The sequence below is a fragment of the Copadichromis virginalis genome, linkage group LG15, assembly GCF_057382275.1.
Source record: "Copadichromis virginalis isolate Kocher_CV1m ecotype Utaka linkage group LG15, C_Virginalis_male_GT1.1, whole genome shotgun sequence".
Lineage (NCBI taxonomy): Eukaryota > Metazoa > Chordata > Actinopteri > Cichliformes > Cichlidae > Copadichromis > Copadichromis virginalis.
Window position 1 is genome coordinate 29,735,469 of NC_140632.1, and position 18,059 is coordinate 29,753,527.

Genomic DNA, 18,059 nt, shown 5'->3' on the forward strand with positions numbered 1-18,059 from the left:
GCACTCCCCTCTCCCTTTCTCTCGCTCACACACACACACACACACACACACACACACACACACCAAATGAGACGCTGTCACATCGCTTGCCCTCACTCATCCTGTTTTTCTGAAAGCTGACTCACAGCTAAAAGTCAATCATCAGCACAAATGCTGCTTAATGCAAACTCCCTTTGCTTCCATCTGCCGGAGGGGTACACAAAAACTGCACTCGGCCTAATGCACTAACACACACACACACACACACACACACACACACACACACACACACACACACAGGGAGGAAGGTTTGGATTTGTGCTCTCACACAGTAGCATATATGTTGATTGTTCACTTCTAAGCCAAGGCAAGCAGGTGACTTCAGTTACTATAACAAGAAAAGGGTGACCGACCTAACACCTGTTTCAAATCCTATATTTACCCTTTTAATTTTAAACTGCAGATTTTGAATTCTGCACAGCTTCCCAGGTAAGGTATAAAATGAGACCAGATTCACCTTCTACATAATATGACAGACAGAATTAACAACTGTTCACAGTGGAAGCTTACCTGGGATCACTACAGTCAAAAGACAACTGAAAGTAATTTAAATGTGACAGCACAGCTCTCTTCTGGGACTTAGCCACTCTTCTGTGCTTACACACTCACTCGTCACTTTGTTAAATATATCTGTTCAACTGTTCATTAATGCAAATATCAAATTAGCCAATCAACTGGCAGCAACTCATTTAGGCATGCTGAGATGGTTAAGACAACCATCAGAAGTTCAACGTGAGCATCTGAATGTGGCAGAACTGTGATTTAAGTGTTCTGTGGGTAAAAACGGCTGGTTGATGTCAGAGGATAAAAGCCAGAGTACTCTGAGCTAATAAGAAAGCAACAGTAACTGAAATAACCATTCCCCCCCCCCAAAGGTATGTAGAAGCATGTCTCACACTCAATATTCACTGATGTGCAGCTGACAAATTAGCAGCAATTGTGTGATGCCATAATGTCAGTGTGGACCAAGATCTCTGATCCCATCGCCTTGTTGAATCTATGGCATCAAATACTGAATCAGTTTTGAAGTCACAAGGGCTTCCATCCCAGTACCATCAAGAGATACTTACACAAGCGGACAATGAGTGTATGTGGAAAGCATAAGATCCAGAGAGCAGCAGTCAATGACAACAGATATGTATGTCAGCAATGAATGAAGTCAGGCGCTGGGGGTGAAGGTGGGTTGCAAAGCAGCTTGCAGATGTTAAATAGCTTTTAAAGTAGAAGTCACATTCTCCCAAATATGGTGATGCAGAGCTTTATGTTATGTACTTTCACCACATCTTATGTACTCACAGGCACGCCCACACACACACACCCAGATGCATTGGGAACAATTAGTATCTCTCCTGGTAACACAGACATGCAAACTTAAGGACTCGACCCTTACATAACCTGCTCTACATCCCGAACCACCACCAACCTATATGAGGCAACTGACTGCATTACTAGCTGCAAAGTCAACTGAGCTCAACTTTGCAGCCTGCATGAACTAACGCTGCACGCTCAGTTTTATTGCTGGTAATTTAGAAGCTTGATCCAGACAGCTGTGATCTATGATACAGAGAAGAGTTAACAGGTGAATGATTTCAGTGTTTGGCTTCATTATGACTGATTCAGACCTCAAGTAGTACTCCGTCTCAGTTTGGCTGTGATGTGCCTGCAGAGCTCTTCAGCACCTTACTAGGATTAGCCTGATCAGTAAAAAAGCAAAGAGGTGAAAAGATCAAAGTTAGAGCTGGGCGATAGAACGATAACGATATGTATCGCGATATAACTTTTACTCGATTTTTATAATAAAAAAAAAAAAAAAAAAAAAAAAAAAAAAAAAAAGGCCAGCCGATCCAAATTCAGTAGCGCAGAGCCGAACCAATCACAGCCGCAGCGTCACGTCGCGTGACTTGTTACGTACAGCACAAGTGCCAAGCCGCACGTGTGTTTGTTTGGGAAGCAGCCAGCGGGTAATGGAGCCAGCGCATAATGGAGGAAATGAGTGTGCCGACTAGAAAAATCAACCGAGCGTGACCGAAGAGAAAACAGATGATGGTTCCAACGCCGGAGAGATTGTCGAACGGAAGAGCCATAGAAGTTCCGTAGTGTGAAGGTATTTCGGCTATTTCAAGTCTGACAAAAAACAGAGTAGCGTGCACTGTAAATTGTGCCGAAAGCAAGTCTGGAAATACAATAAACTGGTGCATGCGTCACACTGCGCCACGTTATTGTTTCGGTGAAATGAATTTCTACAATACTGTTACTGTTAATTCTACTCTCTGCAGTGTTTAAATGCTTACATATACACACAGTTACTGTCCCTCCACACATACGACTCGGTTCTGCTTCTATGCCCCAGCTTTGTTTACTTTTTCCCACCGAGGCTTCTAGACTTCTGATTGGCCAACATTTCTGCACGGTTAGGAATCTAGCGCCACCTGCTGCTTTGGCATGTTCATAGCAGCGTTTTCCTTCATTTCTGCCTTTATGTGTGGACGGGATTATTTTTTAAAACGAAAACGGAAAATCTCAGTTTTCAAAAATACCCGTGTACGTGTGGATGTAGCCTCAGTCTCTGACTGGAAGCGCTAATTCGTCATTCGGCTTTTGTCAGACTAAAGTAACTGTTAAAACTGTTTGAAAAGCTAAGCTATACAACAAGGAGAGATTGAGAATTTCCTTTTAGTTCTCAGTTTATTTGATACTGACAAAAGTTAGTCAGTTTTGTCTGTTCTTCTGTAAAACAAACTAAGATTTATTTTTAGAATTAATATTTTGTTTCTAAGTGGAATTGACAGTTTAGTCTGTTTCATTTGTTCTATTTTGAAACTTAAACGCTTTAGCGGCTGTCTTTTGTGTAGTTTGCAATATTTGCCTTTATTTATCTGAAAAAGTCTCATGTTCCTTAAGTACATCTACCCTGTTGAACTTATTATGGGAAATAAATATTTAAAAACAAGCTGCTGATTATTTCACATTTTACTTGTGAGCAACGGCACATTTAAATCTTACAAATATAGTTATTTGGCTTATATCGTGATAGATATCGTTATCGCCTGAAATGAAAAAAACATATCGTGATATGAAAAAAATCTCATATCGCCCAGCTCTAATCAAAGTAAAATCTCTTCCTTCAGCAGTGGTATGAATGAAACATGGGTTTCTCCCATTTTCCACTAGCAGAGAGACAGAAAACACCAAAGGATGGAAAGATGGAGAGAAAAGAATGATAGAAGGAAAAGGTGGAAGAAAGCGAGCCCATGGAAAGTTGCTCCCTCCTTAACTCCCTTGTCTGCCTGTCACTCACACACTTAAACCGTCCCAGTTCTCACGATGTCTCAGTTGTGCATTGATGTAATTACAGAAAAACGGAGCAAACCTGGATTCATGGCCAATGAAAGTGCAGCACAGCCATGTCTCTGAGGATTTCAGTCTTCTCTGGAGGCTTTCCAGATCTACAATAATCTACACTCTGATGGCAAATTAGTCCCTGTGGGATCCTCAGCGCTGCAACAGCATCAGAATATCTTCGGGATTAAAAATAACTCATGATGTCATGGTTGATGGCAGTAAAAGAAGTTTCATCAGGAAGAGGTCCACGTTTTTCATTCATTTTGCAATTTTCTGTGTGATGATGGTCAAAGTGCTAGCAGCAAAATGTTAGCAGGGAAGTAGGCACCTGGTGCAATTTGTCAACCAGCAATGTTGGAAGTTATCTTAAAGCCTTTCTCTGTTCTAAATCCATATGTGCTTTATTACTCAGACAGGGAAAGTGCAGAAATAATCCTCTGTGAAAAGGATGACTGCTCCAATCAGCTGCTGTTGAGATGTTTGTGGGTACACATGAAAACACCTACGGGTCACTCCTAAAGCTTCATGATAATTTAATAGTTTGCAAGATTTAATTCCATCTGGTCCTAGAGATTAAACCAAAACACTGCCTGATGGTCAGAACATGAACAGCCTGGCAGTGATGCAACCCACTAGCAGGACTGATTATAACAGTTCAAAGACCTTCTGTAGTGGGTCCTTGGAGCCCTTATCCACTGGTAACTACTGTGTTCAACTGCTAAGAATTAGATTTACAATGGTTCTCCCAAAAACACTGCTCACATCATGTGTTATTAGTAACAACCACAAGTTATTTAAGATGAAGTTGTTTTGTGTATTATTTCACTCCATTTCTGTCAGAATTACATCTAAAATTGTAAATTACATCATACAGAACCATACCTCAAAATCTACATGTTTTATATTAGATATTAGTTAAGTTACAGCAAATGGAGTGTTAAAAAATTTACACCAACCAATCACTGAATCCAAGCACGGTTTAAAAAAAAAAACAAAAAACAAAAAACATGTCTTGAACTTTTCCCAATACTGGAGGTGATCCAGTGCAGCAAGTTTGTGCAGCAAGTTTCCACACTGCTAGCCTCTCCCAAGACTGTAAGCTAAAGAGACTAGGTGATTCACTGGAGAGTACACCAACTGTCGGGACAATGTGCAGCATAATAAAGGTTATCTTTATCAAGGGACAAGTTCCAAATTAGAAGTAAGAATATTCATAGCCAACATTTTACCTTTCAGCCTCTTTTAAAACTTCTTAAACTCATTTCAAGCTCTATATTTTTATTCTGGGATAGTAGAGAATAGCTTGGCATAAATCACAGTCTAGACAAATCCCGATTTAGCTGGTTGAATTTCAGATCCCTCACTGAAATTCTGATTAACTGACCCTACAAACAGAAGGTTTGAACTGCAGGTGGGTGGGGCTGCTGCGCTTACAGTTGTATTTTTACACATTTTTAACAAAACGTTCCCATTGAAGAGTGTGAAGGGTGTCTCAAGACCTTTGCACAGTGCTGTATATATGAGAGAAAATAAAAGCAGACTAGTAGCATCTATGCTACAGAACTGTGTTCCCACAGGGACTTTTGTTGTAGGGGTACATTCTGACAAAGAAACATGAACTCCTAGAGATAGTGTAATTTGTCTTGTGTGCTCTCCCTCTGGTGACGGAGGTGTACTTGCTGAATCAGTTCTAATTAGAGCGAAGAGGCAATCTCAGCTCTGCTGTCAGGGTTGGAGTTTGTTTTGTTGTAGTTAAATGCCTCTGCTGGTGTTGATGAATGTTTTTAGGCTCAGAGGATATTCACGCTCTTGACTGGTGCAACTTTTTGCCCAGAAAAGGACATGGGAATCATGACTTTGACGTTTCAGGTCTCCAGCCTGAACATACAGGTTTCAGTGCAGGGCCATCCCTTTGTCTAAGTGCGATAAGTAGTAGTGTGCCAGCAGCTGGACAAACGTATACACAAATGCTAAAATTTATGAACGTAACACATGCAAACAGCATTCTTCTAAGAGGGAGATCATGACATTCCTACACAGTGAGCACACCAACTTAAAATATCCCATCTGGAGAGACGTGGTCATGAAGAGTGTGAATGTGGTTAAATGTGTGTTCTCTTGTATCTGAGAGCGCCTGTAGTCTATCAGGGGGACACCTTTGAGGTTATGACACAGTGTAGCCTTTCAGCTGATGTCATGTGATAATAATAAGCACATTCCTGTTCAGTGAGAGCAGCTTCTCCCACAGCCGGAACTTCAAGCACACTCACACTCTTTCATTAATAGCAACAGATGAGGAAATAGCTTTGTCACAAACGCTTTTATGGACGGAGAAATGAGCCTAGTGAAATTCCTGTTAATACTGATACACAGTCAGTGTCTGTTAATGGAAATAAATCCATAATATAAAGCAGCCTGTGAATCTGGGCCAGTTTACAATTAACCTTTGCAAATGTAAAATTTTACTTTAGAAACTAATAACTTCTGTTTCCGGTTTAGTTGTCATTCCATAAATTCTTTAATTGCTCCACTCCACTGTAAATAGTTTCACAAAATGTATCAAAAAGCACATCTATCCATTCAGCTCATATTCTAATGTGTGAAATTTCCTCCTCATAAGCAGAGGTGAAGATGGATGGATGGAATTCCATTAAAACCATCCAAACAGCACAAACACAGTGACAGGTTCAGTTTAGTGCCTCTGATTGGCTGTGGATAACAGGCATTACCTGCCAGTCAAAACAGTCACACACAGTTCTAATGAAATTTAAATGGGTGATTTACACCCCAAATAACTTTAACTCTTTTATTTACCAGATTAAACAAGTTATGGTCATGACTGAAGTCGGGCATTTTTAAACATGGAGTCTATCAGGACTGATGTGATTTTGGAACAAGCTTCAAGTGACCGTTGGGGAATAGCAGTTTGCATACTTTGTGTGGTTCAAAAAAAATCTTTCCAAAGTTTTTACAGTTTTCTGTCTAGGAGGCAGAGTTCAGCATCTTTTCTCTTTTCCAGAAATCTTTTATGGAATTCCATTCTGGAACTGACAGCGTTTAATAAAGCAGAGTATGTCGTCACTTCCAGGAAACCGATGTAACAACTACCACATTAAATTCCCCTTTCTATACAGTGCTGTCTTATTTCCTGTCTCCAGTGGATGAATCAAAAAACGAGCTCCCCTTCCCTCCGCATCCCTCTATGCCTCGCAGGGAAACGTCACAGGATTCAAAGCTGTGAAAAGCCTCGTGCACCGTTTAACTGGCGTCTCACTCGCCTCGTGACAAGCGTTGCTGGGAAACCGTTGCTATGCAAGTGTGGGCGGTGGCGCGGCCTGAATCTCGGCATGCACGTACATGCATATGCACACACGTTCCTTTCGTCTTTGCAAAAACTTTGAGATACTCAGGAAGTCGGGAAGGATTTGGGATGATATTGAAAACATCAAAAGGCTTACAGTCAAAACTGAGAGGCATGAAACAGAGGGAGAGAGCTGCACAGGCACAATGCAAACAGCGATAGAACAGGATCTGCAGTCAGGCTGTAAGGATCAAAGAGCTGCAAATGTTCTCAATAGGAGTTAATATTTTTAGTTAGGCAAGAAGTATTAAAAAAAATTATAAAGACTACTCTTGATGAACTAAAACTAAATAAATAAAGAAGTATATATGGTGGGAAAGTAGTATAGGTCAAAAACAAATCAGTCTAAAGTGAAAGAAAAAGTTTGAGTCACCATCATGTTCAGCTTCATCAGTATTGGACAGGAGTCCCTATAGCAGTCGCAGCGTGGAGGCTCTTCCACACCAGCCCATCACACAATCATTACACACCATTTCTGTATTTCCAGCAAGCTCTAACGGACAGTAACTGAGTGACTATTAACCGAATACCTTAGTAATTAATTAAGTCTGCGACACAGCTCGCTGAGAGCGACACTTTTTGAAGCAGCATTTAGGGCCGTCACAAGCTCCCATTTTTACAGCATAATAGGTCCACTTTAACAATGTGAGGAGAAGAAGCCAACAGAATGAGGGCTTCTCCTGCCACTTCTATATTCTTGTTAAACCATGTCATGTTTTTATTATTGACTATAGTGGTTATCCAGAGAGGGAGACGTTTCATTATGTCCCAGAATACTGGAAAACAAAGAAGCTCACATTCTGTCAGCTTTAATCAGATACAGAATAACTAAATAAAGCTAAACTGAGAGCGAATTAACAGAAAAATGTCAGTGTTCATTTAACACTGTATTATATGTATTATGTATAACACAGTTATCTGTAAAGAGAACCTTAACCACATCTGTGTAACGTCAGCACAATCTGTCCGAGCAGAAGAACACCGCCTGTTTCAGATGATTTATTTTTGTTTTACTTCATCCTGAATGACGAGTGATTTTATCCACTGGCTGTAACACTCGAAATATTTATCTGTACAGTCCTTCATACTGAAATATTGTATGAATATTTCAATCTGTGGCTTTAAGACATTCGGGTGTTTAAACATCGAGCTGAAAATGATGTCACAATCTGGCTTTGCCATTTTGCCACAAGTGACAACTGCACTGAAACTCCTGGGACACTCAAGTCTGGCAAAATCTGCTGGCCAGCTGGAGTCAGCGGCTTGCTTGATTGGCTCACAGGACAAGGAAGTGTTGTCTGAATGGACAGGAGCCCAGATGGACCATATGGACCTACTCTATGAAGAATCTAGTCCAAATGTGCAATATACACATAGACACACTCGATGTGTCATGTGACCCACTGATAAAAGAGCCCAACCCTGCTATCAAAGCAATCGGTCTTTGAGTTTTGAGTGTGTGCTTGCATGCAAAGAGTGTGGATTAATATCCAGCACTGTCATTTGAGAATATCTACGGATATCAGCACAGGTTTGTGAGAGCGCTCGTTTCCACCAGCAGCTGCTGTGCTCTTACCTTCGAGCTCCTTCGCTAACAGCTAACAGAACCTGAGCAAAAACACACATGCATCTTTATCCTCTCCCATACTTCCATCCTCTCTTTCATTCAAGGCGATGCAACACATTTCCTCTTTCGCTCTCTCCCCCGACACACTCGCTTGCACCCACACAGCACACGGCTATTTATAACACAGCCTATTATTTCCAGCTCGTGTCTTTTTAATCTGAGGGTAGTACCCTGCATTTCTGAACAGGTGGTTCAGCTTCACTTTTTCCCTTAGCTGCAGAATGAATACATGCAACAAATCACTCACTCCTGAAGTGGCATTGTCTGCTTGCTTTCATTCATCTATGTATTCATGAAAAGGAGGAATACTAAGAGGGGGGCGACCGACAAACAGGGAAACGTGCATCATTTTCCCCTCCTATCATGTGACTCAGTGGAAAATCCCATCACAGAGATGTTTGGATATTCTGGCCTTTCCACAGTAGAAGGATCTCAGTGTTTGCTTCTCACACAGAGCAGAGACCCACAAGTGAGCAAGACAAAGCCACACTGATGAGTATGGAATGAGTCTGAATGAACATGTGTGGTTAACTGAGGAACGAGGTGGATCTCAAAATGAGGCAGAGAGGAATTTGGAGAGGGGGAAAGACAATTTCAGTATATCCACACTCTCAATTTCTTTATTCACTCCCAATCTCTATCATTCACACAGCACAAGGCTGAATGATTCCTGATGAACAGCAGAGAGCAAACTGAAATTAAATATTAGCTCCTTTGATGATAGTGTCTGCAATTATTCATAACAGACATGAAACAGGCTGGATGAGACAAAGGTGTCAAAGACAACTTATAAGACAACATAAAATAAACGTCAGTGAAACTTATGAGTGGATTTATTTCTCCAGGTTATTATTTTTGTTTAAGTTCTTCCCAATAAAGATTAAAAATAAGATAAATTACAAACAGGGAGTGAAAGATGAAAGACTGAAGGTGGTGAAACACTAGCTCTCTCTTCAGCTACTTTAGCCATAGTCTGATGCTATGCTAGCTCTTCTTTGGCATAACCTGACCCCGAACTAGACCCAGAAGTGTTTCCTTAATAATGCTGTAAGATGCTGGCCTATCAAGTTAGTCTACCAGTAGAATAAGAGACAGAACCTCTGTGATTAATCTGCATCAAAATGTCAGTAAACTTCCTGCTAGGATTACAAATGTTGAGCAGTTTTTGAGATGTGAACTTGGCCACCTTATCAAAGTTACAGCCAGTAGTCAAGGGAAGCAGCAGAGGCGGTTTCCTAATGTGGAAGAAGTGAAAAGTTGTGAATACTTTCCAAATGCACAGTATAGAGCTCAATGAGTTAGAGCCTGTTATTGAAATAGGACACCACTGAGGCTGTTTGTGACATTTTTTCCCTCAAAAACCCCTCCCTTCTGCAATCAAGTGTAAGTGGTTTTATTAAAAAGTGGAAAAGTTTAAGAAACACAGCAACTCCTGACCACAGACCAAAGATATAAAGTTAGAGCCTGGTTGCTAGGGCTGCCACGATTAGTCGACTAGTCACGATTACGTCAATGACAAATTTAATAGTCGACACGTCGTTTAAAGCCTCGTGAGATCCTGAAAGACGCAGGAATAAGTAGTAGGATTTAAGAGTGTAATAATGGATTGAAACAGAAGATGGCAGCACTCCATGTACAAGGATGCCAGCTGCCGTTAAACCCCGAAGAAGAAGAAGCAACTCCAGTATCATAGCTGTGTCCAAATTCAGGGGCCGCATCCTTCGGAGGCCACATTTGAGGGCCGATTACGTTACAGCGACGCAACGAAGGCTTTCCAAATTCGAAGACTTCTGCAATTCCCAGATTTGAAGGATGGGTCGGGCATATCCTTTGTGGCCCAACCTATCCCAGAATTCATAGCACGGCTCAGCCAATTCCAGTTTCCAACAATGGTGGCAGCTACTTAGTTTTAATTTTAATCTTATTACTCTTTCTGGGTCACAAAATAAACTTTTAACATATTTTCAGGCGAGAATGTAGGTGTGTAAACTTCAAATATCTGCCCAGTTTATCAAGACACCACATATTTGTAAAAGTGCTCCTACGTTTTCGGAGACATCTAGACAGGGTTCAAGGCTCACTAGAGCCTGCGAGATAACTTAGATAACTGAAAACTGTTGTTGTTTGGCTTTTTTCAGTGTTTTATTTGTTCCTGAGTAAATTTGTTTGGCTGAGATTAAAGTTACAGTTTTCACATAGCTGAATAAACGTCAAACAGAAAACTGATTAAACAAAAGTGTGAGATGGTAGAGAATTTACTCCAGTGTCCTTTTATATTTTAGATAGCAAGGAGCAGACAGCTGAGTTTATTAAAGTCCACTGAGACAATCTGCAAAATTCATTAAAAGTTTAATAAACTATCATCTTGTCTTTATTTTTAGTTAGCACATACCTTAAACACTTCAAGCTGTAAGCTAATGATAGTTATATAAGCGCAGATGCACGCTGATGCAATAAGCTGTATGCATGCATGATCCGATTAGTTGACTAATCGCAAAAATAATTTGTGACTAGTCGACTATTAAATAGTCGTTTGTGGCAGCCCTAGTGGTCGCATGTGCTGCAAGAGTCATCAGTCATCAGTGCGCTGCAACTTGATAACTACAGTTTATCAGTCAAACATCCTCTGGCATAAATGTCAGGTGACAGTGCCAACCACTACACCACCATGACACCACATGTCCTTAACTTTACCTAATTTTAGGTGGCCATAGCTCTCTAGCATTGCTAAAATACTGTCTGAAACCACATCAGTCTTCCTGATGTAGAGCCTTGGCTATGAATATGAGCCATAGTTGATCCCACAGCAACACAAGCTACCCGCTGAAGTTTAGAAAATTTAGAATTAAAAGGCTCAAAAATGGCTTTTAGATTGCCATGGATTAACTACGGGTGTGTCTACAGTCAGATGAAAACCACAAACCTTTCGAGTGATTAGCTGAAGTAGGCAGGATGTACAGTGGAGGTAAACAGAGCCAAGACTGAATTCACGTGTTGGACAGTTTGGTCAGATCAGCAAACACTACAAACTGACCCTACAAATTAAAATCCCATGATGACCGTTTCACAGATGTTCCAATAAACAGTCAACAAAACCAGCTGGATCACAGAGAGTGGTATAATGAGGGGATGTAAGACAGCCATCTGTTGTTCAAAAAGTAATATTTGTAAACCCAAGAGTCCAAAGCTTGCAGTGAGTTTGTGTTTCTTTTAATAAAGCAGAAAGGTTAGTACTAATGCGCATTTAATTTTTACACTACTCTCCTCACATCGCCTCTTCTCCCGTCACCGACCCCCTCGCTTTTCTCAACCTATGTTCTCTTTGATCCACACATCCTTTGCACACTCTTCCACGGGCTTGACAGTAGCCTCTGTATCATAAGATGACCTCCGTCACGTTTTCACTTCCTGCCTGTCTGTCATCTGCTGCTAAGTGTGGAATGTGACTGGAACTGGGAACAAGAGCATGGAAGGGAAGGTAAGAAGGAAGAGATCGATGACAGCAGGCAGAGACAAAACGGTAAAAGAGAAAAGCAATAGGGAAGTAGGAAAAAAAGCAAGAAGAAATGGAGGGGATGCCAGCTGCCAGATTCAAGTTCCCCTCCAACACAATTAGAAGTACTGAGGCCCACTTTCACAGAAATCACTGCACTTTTCCATTTATTTCTAATAATGAGATAAACTAAAACAAGTAATCTAATGTTTCCTTCCACTATGGGAAGAAGTTTGGTGGGTGGCCATGTCAAAAACACCATATAGATTATTGCATTTTGCATGTGTCTGCAAGTCTAAGTTCCCTTTGAATTTTGCAGGAATGCAAAGATGATTTTGCAGTATGTTGGAAAAATCTGTCTTAAGCATTACTGGACTTGCTGTGGCAGCCGGTTAAAAAGGTGCATGTAAACAGTCTAAGTAGTCTATGCCAGAAGCACAAATGCAACACCGTTCTAATCAAATTACGAAATCCCCCCCCCCCCCAAAAAACAAACAAACAAACAAACAAATAAACAAACAAAAACAAAACAAAACCCCAAAACAAAGACCCCAGTTCAGCCAAAACCCACATTTACTCAATGCCTTCACTGTCTTGCAGTACACAATACTTTAAAATAATGACGTGTTCAGCAGGATTGGAGTTTGGTTATTTGGAGAATCATCACATTTGCAATGTGCTTGAACACCTGGATTGATCATGTTTCAAGTGTTACACATTTCACTTTGATGCCCCTATTTATTTCTCACTTCACTGTTAACTCCACGTAGTTGTAATAAGGTGTTGTTGGTTGACTCATGTGGCGCATTAAGACAAAACTATTAAGACAGCCAAGGCGTCTCAAGAATTGCTCTGCCTGTGAGAGTGCTGAACAGGTTCTGAACCTTAGCCAACAGCTGTGCTCCATTAATGCAGCCCGGTGTGTATCCATGTAACTGTGTGTGTAGCTGTTCCATGGTTTCTATATTACCTCAAGAACAAGTGGCCTTGTATGGAGAAGAAAAACAAGGTTTTGTTTGAGTGTATGCGCGCATAAGACTGTATATCCACAGCATTCAGAGGCCTTATGTTACAGCTGAGCTTTGCTGGTGTCACTAAGCACATAAAGATGACAATTGTTATTCTCTGCCGTTAATCATTTTAAAACAATAATACAGCCCAATCTCTGAGCATAGCTACTATTTTACCATTTGTTTATACTTAAATTTGGCCCACGGCTTTAAACTGTTCCCACAGACTGTATCTAAAAGATGGACCTCACCCACTGATGAATAATCTTATTTTATTTTCTTGATTTGCCATCACATTGCACGCTCAAACAGAAGTGACTCAATCACAAGAAGGTCTGTTCTAATTCCCACCTTGCTTTATCATTGTTCTAGGCATTAACCAGGGCCTTACAAACTTAACTTACGAAATAATCACCACTGTGTGCATAAAAATGCATGGTATGTCCTTCAATATCAATCATACAGATTATTCAATAACTTCTGTAACAAAGTAACGACATAATGGCTTGATCAGTATGAGGAGAAGAAGAGAGTGCAGGCAGAGTGGACATTGGTGTCAGAGGTGATCTGTGACAGATGGTAGTGAGACCTCACCAAAGAGAAAGAAGGAAAACTAAAAGTGGCAAAGTGTAAATGTTAGGATTTTTACTGAGTGTGAACAAGATGGACACAATTAGAAATGAGCATGTCAGAGGGACAGATCGGGTTCAGAAACTTGGAGCTACTGTTAGAGAGGCTAGGTGAGATAGTTTGGACATGTGCAGGAGGAGGGAGTCTGGATAATATAGGCAAAAGGATGTCGCAGATGGAGCTGCCAATCAGGAGGAAAACAGGAAGACCACAGGATGGATGTAGTGAAGGAGGACATGTAGAGGGTTGCTGGGATACGTTGAGATGGAGGCAGATTATCTGTTGTGGCTCCCTCTGAAGGGAGCAGCCGAAAGCCAACAACAATGAAGACGTAGCAGTAACTAATCTGATTACTGGATTTAGAGAGCAGGGAGGAGGAACGTAGTAAAGCGATGAGTTGAGAAAGGGAAATTATGTTTGGTGCAGTAAAGTGTGGTCAGACCAGAAACAACGGTCTTCTTCTGCTAACACAACATTAATTCTCTTTACAAGCATCTGCACAGACAGCATGCTAACATGCTAAAACAAAGTTAGAAGCAGCAAAGCAGCCAAAGCCTGATCTTCAACAGGTAACAAAAGCAGTGGTTAGTGTTGTAGCATCCATTTCTACCTGTCCTGTTCCTACAGCAGGAATAGGACCTGGTTTACAACTTTGTTGACAAAGATCCTGTGTGCATCCTCATTAGGACAGGGACATGTGTCAGCATGTGGGAATATAAGCTTTAGGCTTATATCAGCAGTCCCCGACCTTTTTTGCGCCACGTACCGGTTTATGTCAGGCAATATTTTCACGAACTGGGCTTGAGGTGTCACGGATAAATACAACAAAATCAGTACCAGTACCAAAAAAACAAAAGATTTACTCATAACACAAGGGAAAAGACTAGAGATGGACCGATCCAATATTACGTATCGGTATCGGTCCGATACGGACCTAAATTACTGGATCGGATATCGGAGAAAAATAAAAAATGTAATCCGATCCATTAAATATCACGAAAGCAGCTCACAAAACTTGCGACACGCCGTAACTCACCTCAGAACGTTAGCACGTCGGAGCAGTATGCATCACGTGATAGAGCGGCTGTGGCATGCAGGACCTGTCGGTGGTCTGGATAGCATTTGGAGCTTCGCTAGCAACCCGGCATTTCATCTCCGACAAAGTTATCCCCGAGAGAAGTACAGCAAGTGTGTAAGTCCATCTCTGAATGTTTGTAAAGCATTCCTGCATTAAGCTTAACAAGCGACTGCCTCTTCTTGCTGCTACTTCAATCATGAAACTGCTTAACGATCAGCTGATCGGCTTTTCTGTCGCGAGTCCGTGTCTCTAGTTTGCTTTTGGCCCACTTTGCACCAGAAAGAGGAAACCAGCGGCTGAACAACAGCAGCACGTTTAAGCTTGATAAGCTGTTGTTAGAATTTATTTAATATTACTTTCTACTCCAGGATCTTTTTCTACGTCGCTGACGCTGGTAACTGTGCAGGGGCGGATCTAGCAAGGTTTAGCCAGGGGGGCCGATAGGGCATTAACAGGGAAAAGGGGGCACAAAGACATACTTTTCTTTCTTATTCTCATTTAAAATGTCTAGCTTTTAATAAATAATTATCTGACACCCAAAGTTTAAATTTGATGCAAAATGAATAGAAGTCCATTACTGTATATAGTGACTATTAAGTCTAATATATATATATATATATATATACTGTATATACCCTAGTAAGCTATAGTACTTTTTCCTTTGGGAAGGTACCATCTGTGCAGTCTGCAATTTTGTTGAAGAAAGATGTTGAATCTATTTAATATTTCTTGAAAAATAATTGATTTCTGTGCATTTTTTTTTTCACACTGCATCAAATTAAGGTTGATTACGTCGATTAAGCATCATGAGGTGGAGCGTGAGGGGTGGTTCCCTATTTTTTATTTATTTATTTTTGTTGTTGCTGGGAGTTGGAACCCTATTAGTTAGGTTGCTTAATATTTATGCTAAGTACTCTTTAAAATACCAGAATAGGGAGGATGGTGTAGGTTTAAGTTTATTAGATTGATCAGTATTGCTGAACTATGAAATATTTTTTTTGCATACAGGTATAACAGAATAGCTTTAGTGTAGTTGTTGTTTTAAACTTGAGTATGAACTTATACAAAATGCAGTAAGATATTTAAAAAACAGCTTTGTTGATTAAAAAACACTATATCGGATTCATATCGGTATCGGCAGATATCCAAATTTATGATATCGGTATCGGTATCGGACATAAAAAAGTGGTATCGTGCCATCTCTAGAAAAGACCCAGGAAAAGGGAGTTAACGAAAAAAAAAAATCATGATAAAAACCCTAAAAATCATAAATTTCAAACGACTCACGGACCGGGGTTGGGGACCGCTGGTTTATATCATTACTGGTAATTATGTGCCATTATATTCCATGCCATGGTACAGTGTAACACAAAAGTAATGTAACAAGTAGTGTGAAGAAGTACTCGCAAGGTAGCGATTAATATCATGTATTACTTATTTCAATACATGATATGTAATGCATTACTTAGTGTTGGACCCTGCATTATGACAGACTTTAAGCATGAAAAGTAGTCCTTACCTCCTCTGCAGGTCCATCTCCTCTGGTGTGGGACCATTCTGAACCTGGGGGCCCTGTCTGGGCAACGTAGGACCTGTAGAGGGCAACACACACACACACACACACACACACACACACACACACACACACACGGCAACTGTTAGACATTTAGCTCACATGATCATTGTTCCAGTCAAAGCCTCTGACCTATCAAAATACAAGGTTTTTAAGGTAACCTGTGCAAAGAGCTGCTCAGAGCAGTTCATAGTGAAAGCAGGGAGATTCTCCTGGTTGCCATAGTAACCAAATTATCTGGCAAAATATCTGCAGTTTATCTGGCTTCTGTAGCTCTCTGGTGGCTTCATGTCCTGTAAAGCCATTTCTGGCAGACACTTGTTATTTGCTAAGAAAGGGAGGTAAATACTCGGAGCTGGACTGAAGCGCCAGGTCTGAGAGAAGAAAGAGAAAAAGCAGCACCACGAAGAAAAAACAAAACTAGCACCAAAAGGCTTTGTGGAATCTTTAACACGCTCACGTTTCATATTTGATCCAAACACGCAAACACTCAGTGCTTCCACATACATCTGCTACACTCCAGGTTCAAGTCATGCCACCACCCCACCCTCTTCCTGTAGGAACATTTGGATGCAGAGCAGTTCTCCCTTTCTTTTGTTAACTGAGATGCATCTCAGACTCCCAGGGGGGCTTTGAGCTTTCAGTGTGTCCAGTTAGTTTTTTTTGTTTGTTTTTCCAAAGGAAACATCATCACAATAAAGAGCAGTGTGAAAAATAACAGGTACTTTAAGCTTAAAATAAAAGTAATAAACAATGATATGAGTTTCTGCAATGAAGTAAGTTCAAAGTGTAGATGGTGGAAATCACAGAATTAGCCCTGTTTCATTTGAAACACTGAATTTAGAACATCCAGTCATTTTTATAAAAGCTCAAAACCTTCTGAACAGAAACCGTCATGTATCCATATTAGTGTGTACCACAAATACTACAAGTTTCCAGTCATTCAGAGAACAATCGCCACCATATTACCCACTTTTCTCTTTTATCAGCCATTTTTATAACCAAGCAGGTACAGCAGGTGTGTGTGAGAGTGTGTGTTTGTGTGTTTTGTATACAGACAAAGCAATAGGAACTAGTCAGAATCATGCGAGCCGAACTGAAGACAAACACAATTTTCTGAGAATCTGCCAAGTCTGTCTGACAGTGACCTATCATGCTTTTATTCTTGTAAGTGTTACATTACAAATATAGTTTGAAATGATCTGCGGTAATTTTAAAATGACTCAATATCAGTGCAGCACCATGGGTCAACCATATTACGACGCGGCTGGGGGGAAAACGTAGAGCATCACAAATATGATTCCTGCAAGGAAGGACCAGTTTGACTATTATTGATCTTTTGAGGGGTAACATCAGCACCTAAACAGGAGAAAAGAAAGCTATTAACCAAAAAGGCTAAATCTTTATAACTACAAGGACTGCTTTTTTCAAAGAAGATATTTATGATTTGTACAAAATGAGTAATCTAGCTCTTCTAGACAGTAAACATCTGTTCACACAACAACAACAACAGAAAAAGGTCTGATTGGAATAAGCAAGCCGGTCTTGTTAGATCCCATCTCCAGTCTAACACCAATGGCCTTCGGTCACCGAAAACTTCAATATTAATAAAATGCAGAAGAAAATGAACAGCATCCCCCATAGGCAGGGAGCTGTGAACACAATATGCAGCATCTGCAATTGCAAGCAGGTTTTGTCTGATTGGCTGCCCCTTATAAATGGGAAGTAGGTGGGTCTTCTGTGCCCAGAGCCATAGCTGTGTGCCTGAAATGGCCAAATGATGGCCTCTCTGTGACTTCATGCAGATCTGAGAGTAGAAAATAGAACATTTTTTAATTGTTGTTTAATATTTAAAAAAAAAAAAAAAAAAAAAAAAAAGGTAAAACAAATCCTGCATGAGTGAAAC

The 18,059-nt window shown here is 40.6% G+C and overlaps 1 protein-coding gene across 5 annotated transcripts in view; it reads right to left on the reverse strand.

Moving 5' to 3' along the window:
• The window catches only part of enah (ENAH actin regulator), a 145,243-nt gene that overhangs the window by 24,338 nt on the left and 102,846 nt on the right, over window positions 1-18,059 (reverse strand). For all 5 annotated transcript variants that reach the window (XM_085432862.1, XM_085432858.1, XM_085432860.1 and 2 more), the window contains one exon: window positions 16,100-16,172. In XM_085432862.1, the coding sequence (XP_085288988.1) occupies window positions 16,100-16,172 (73 nt within the window). The remainder of the gene's footprint in view (window positions 1-16,099; window positions 16,173-18,059) is intronic.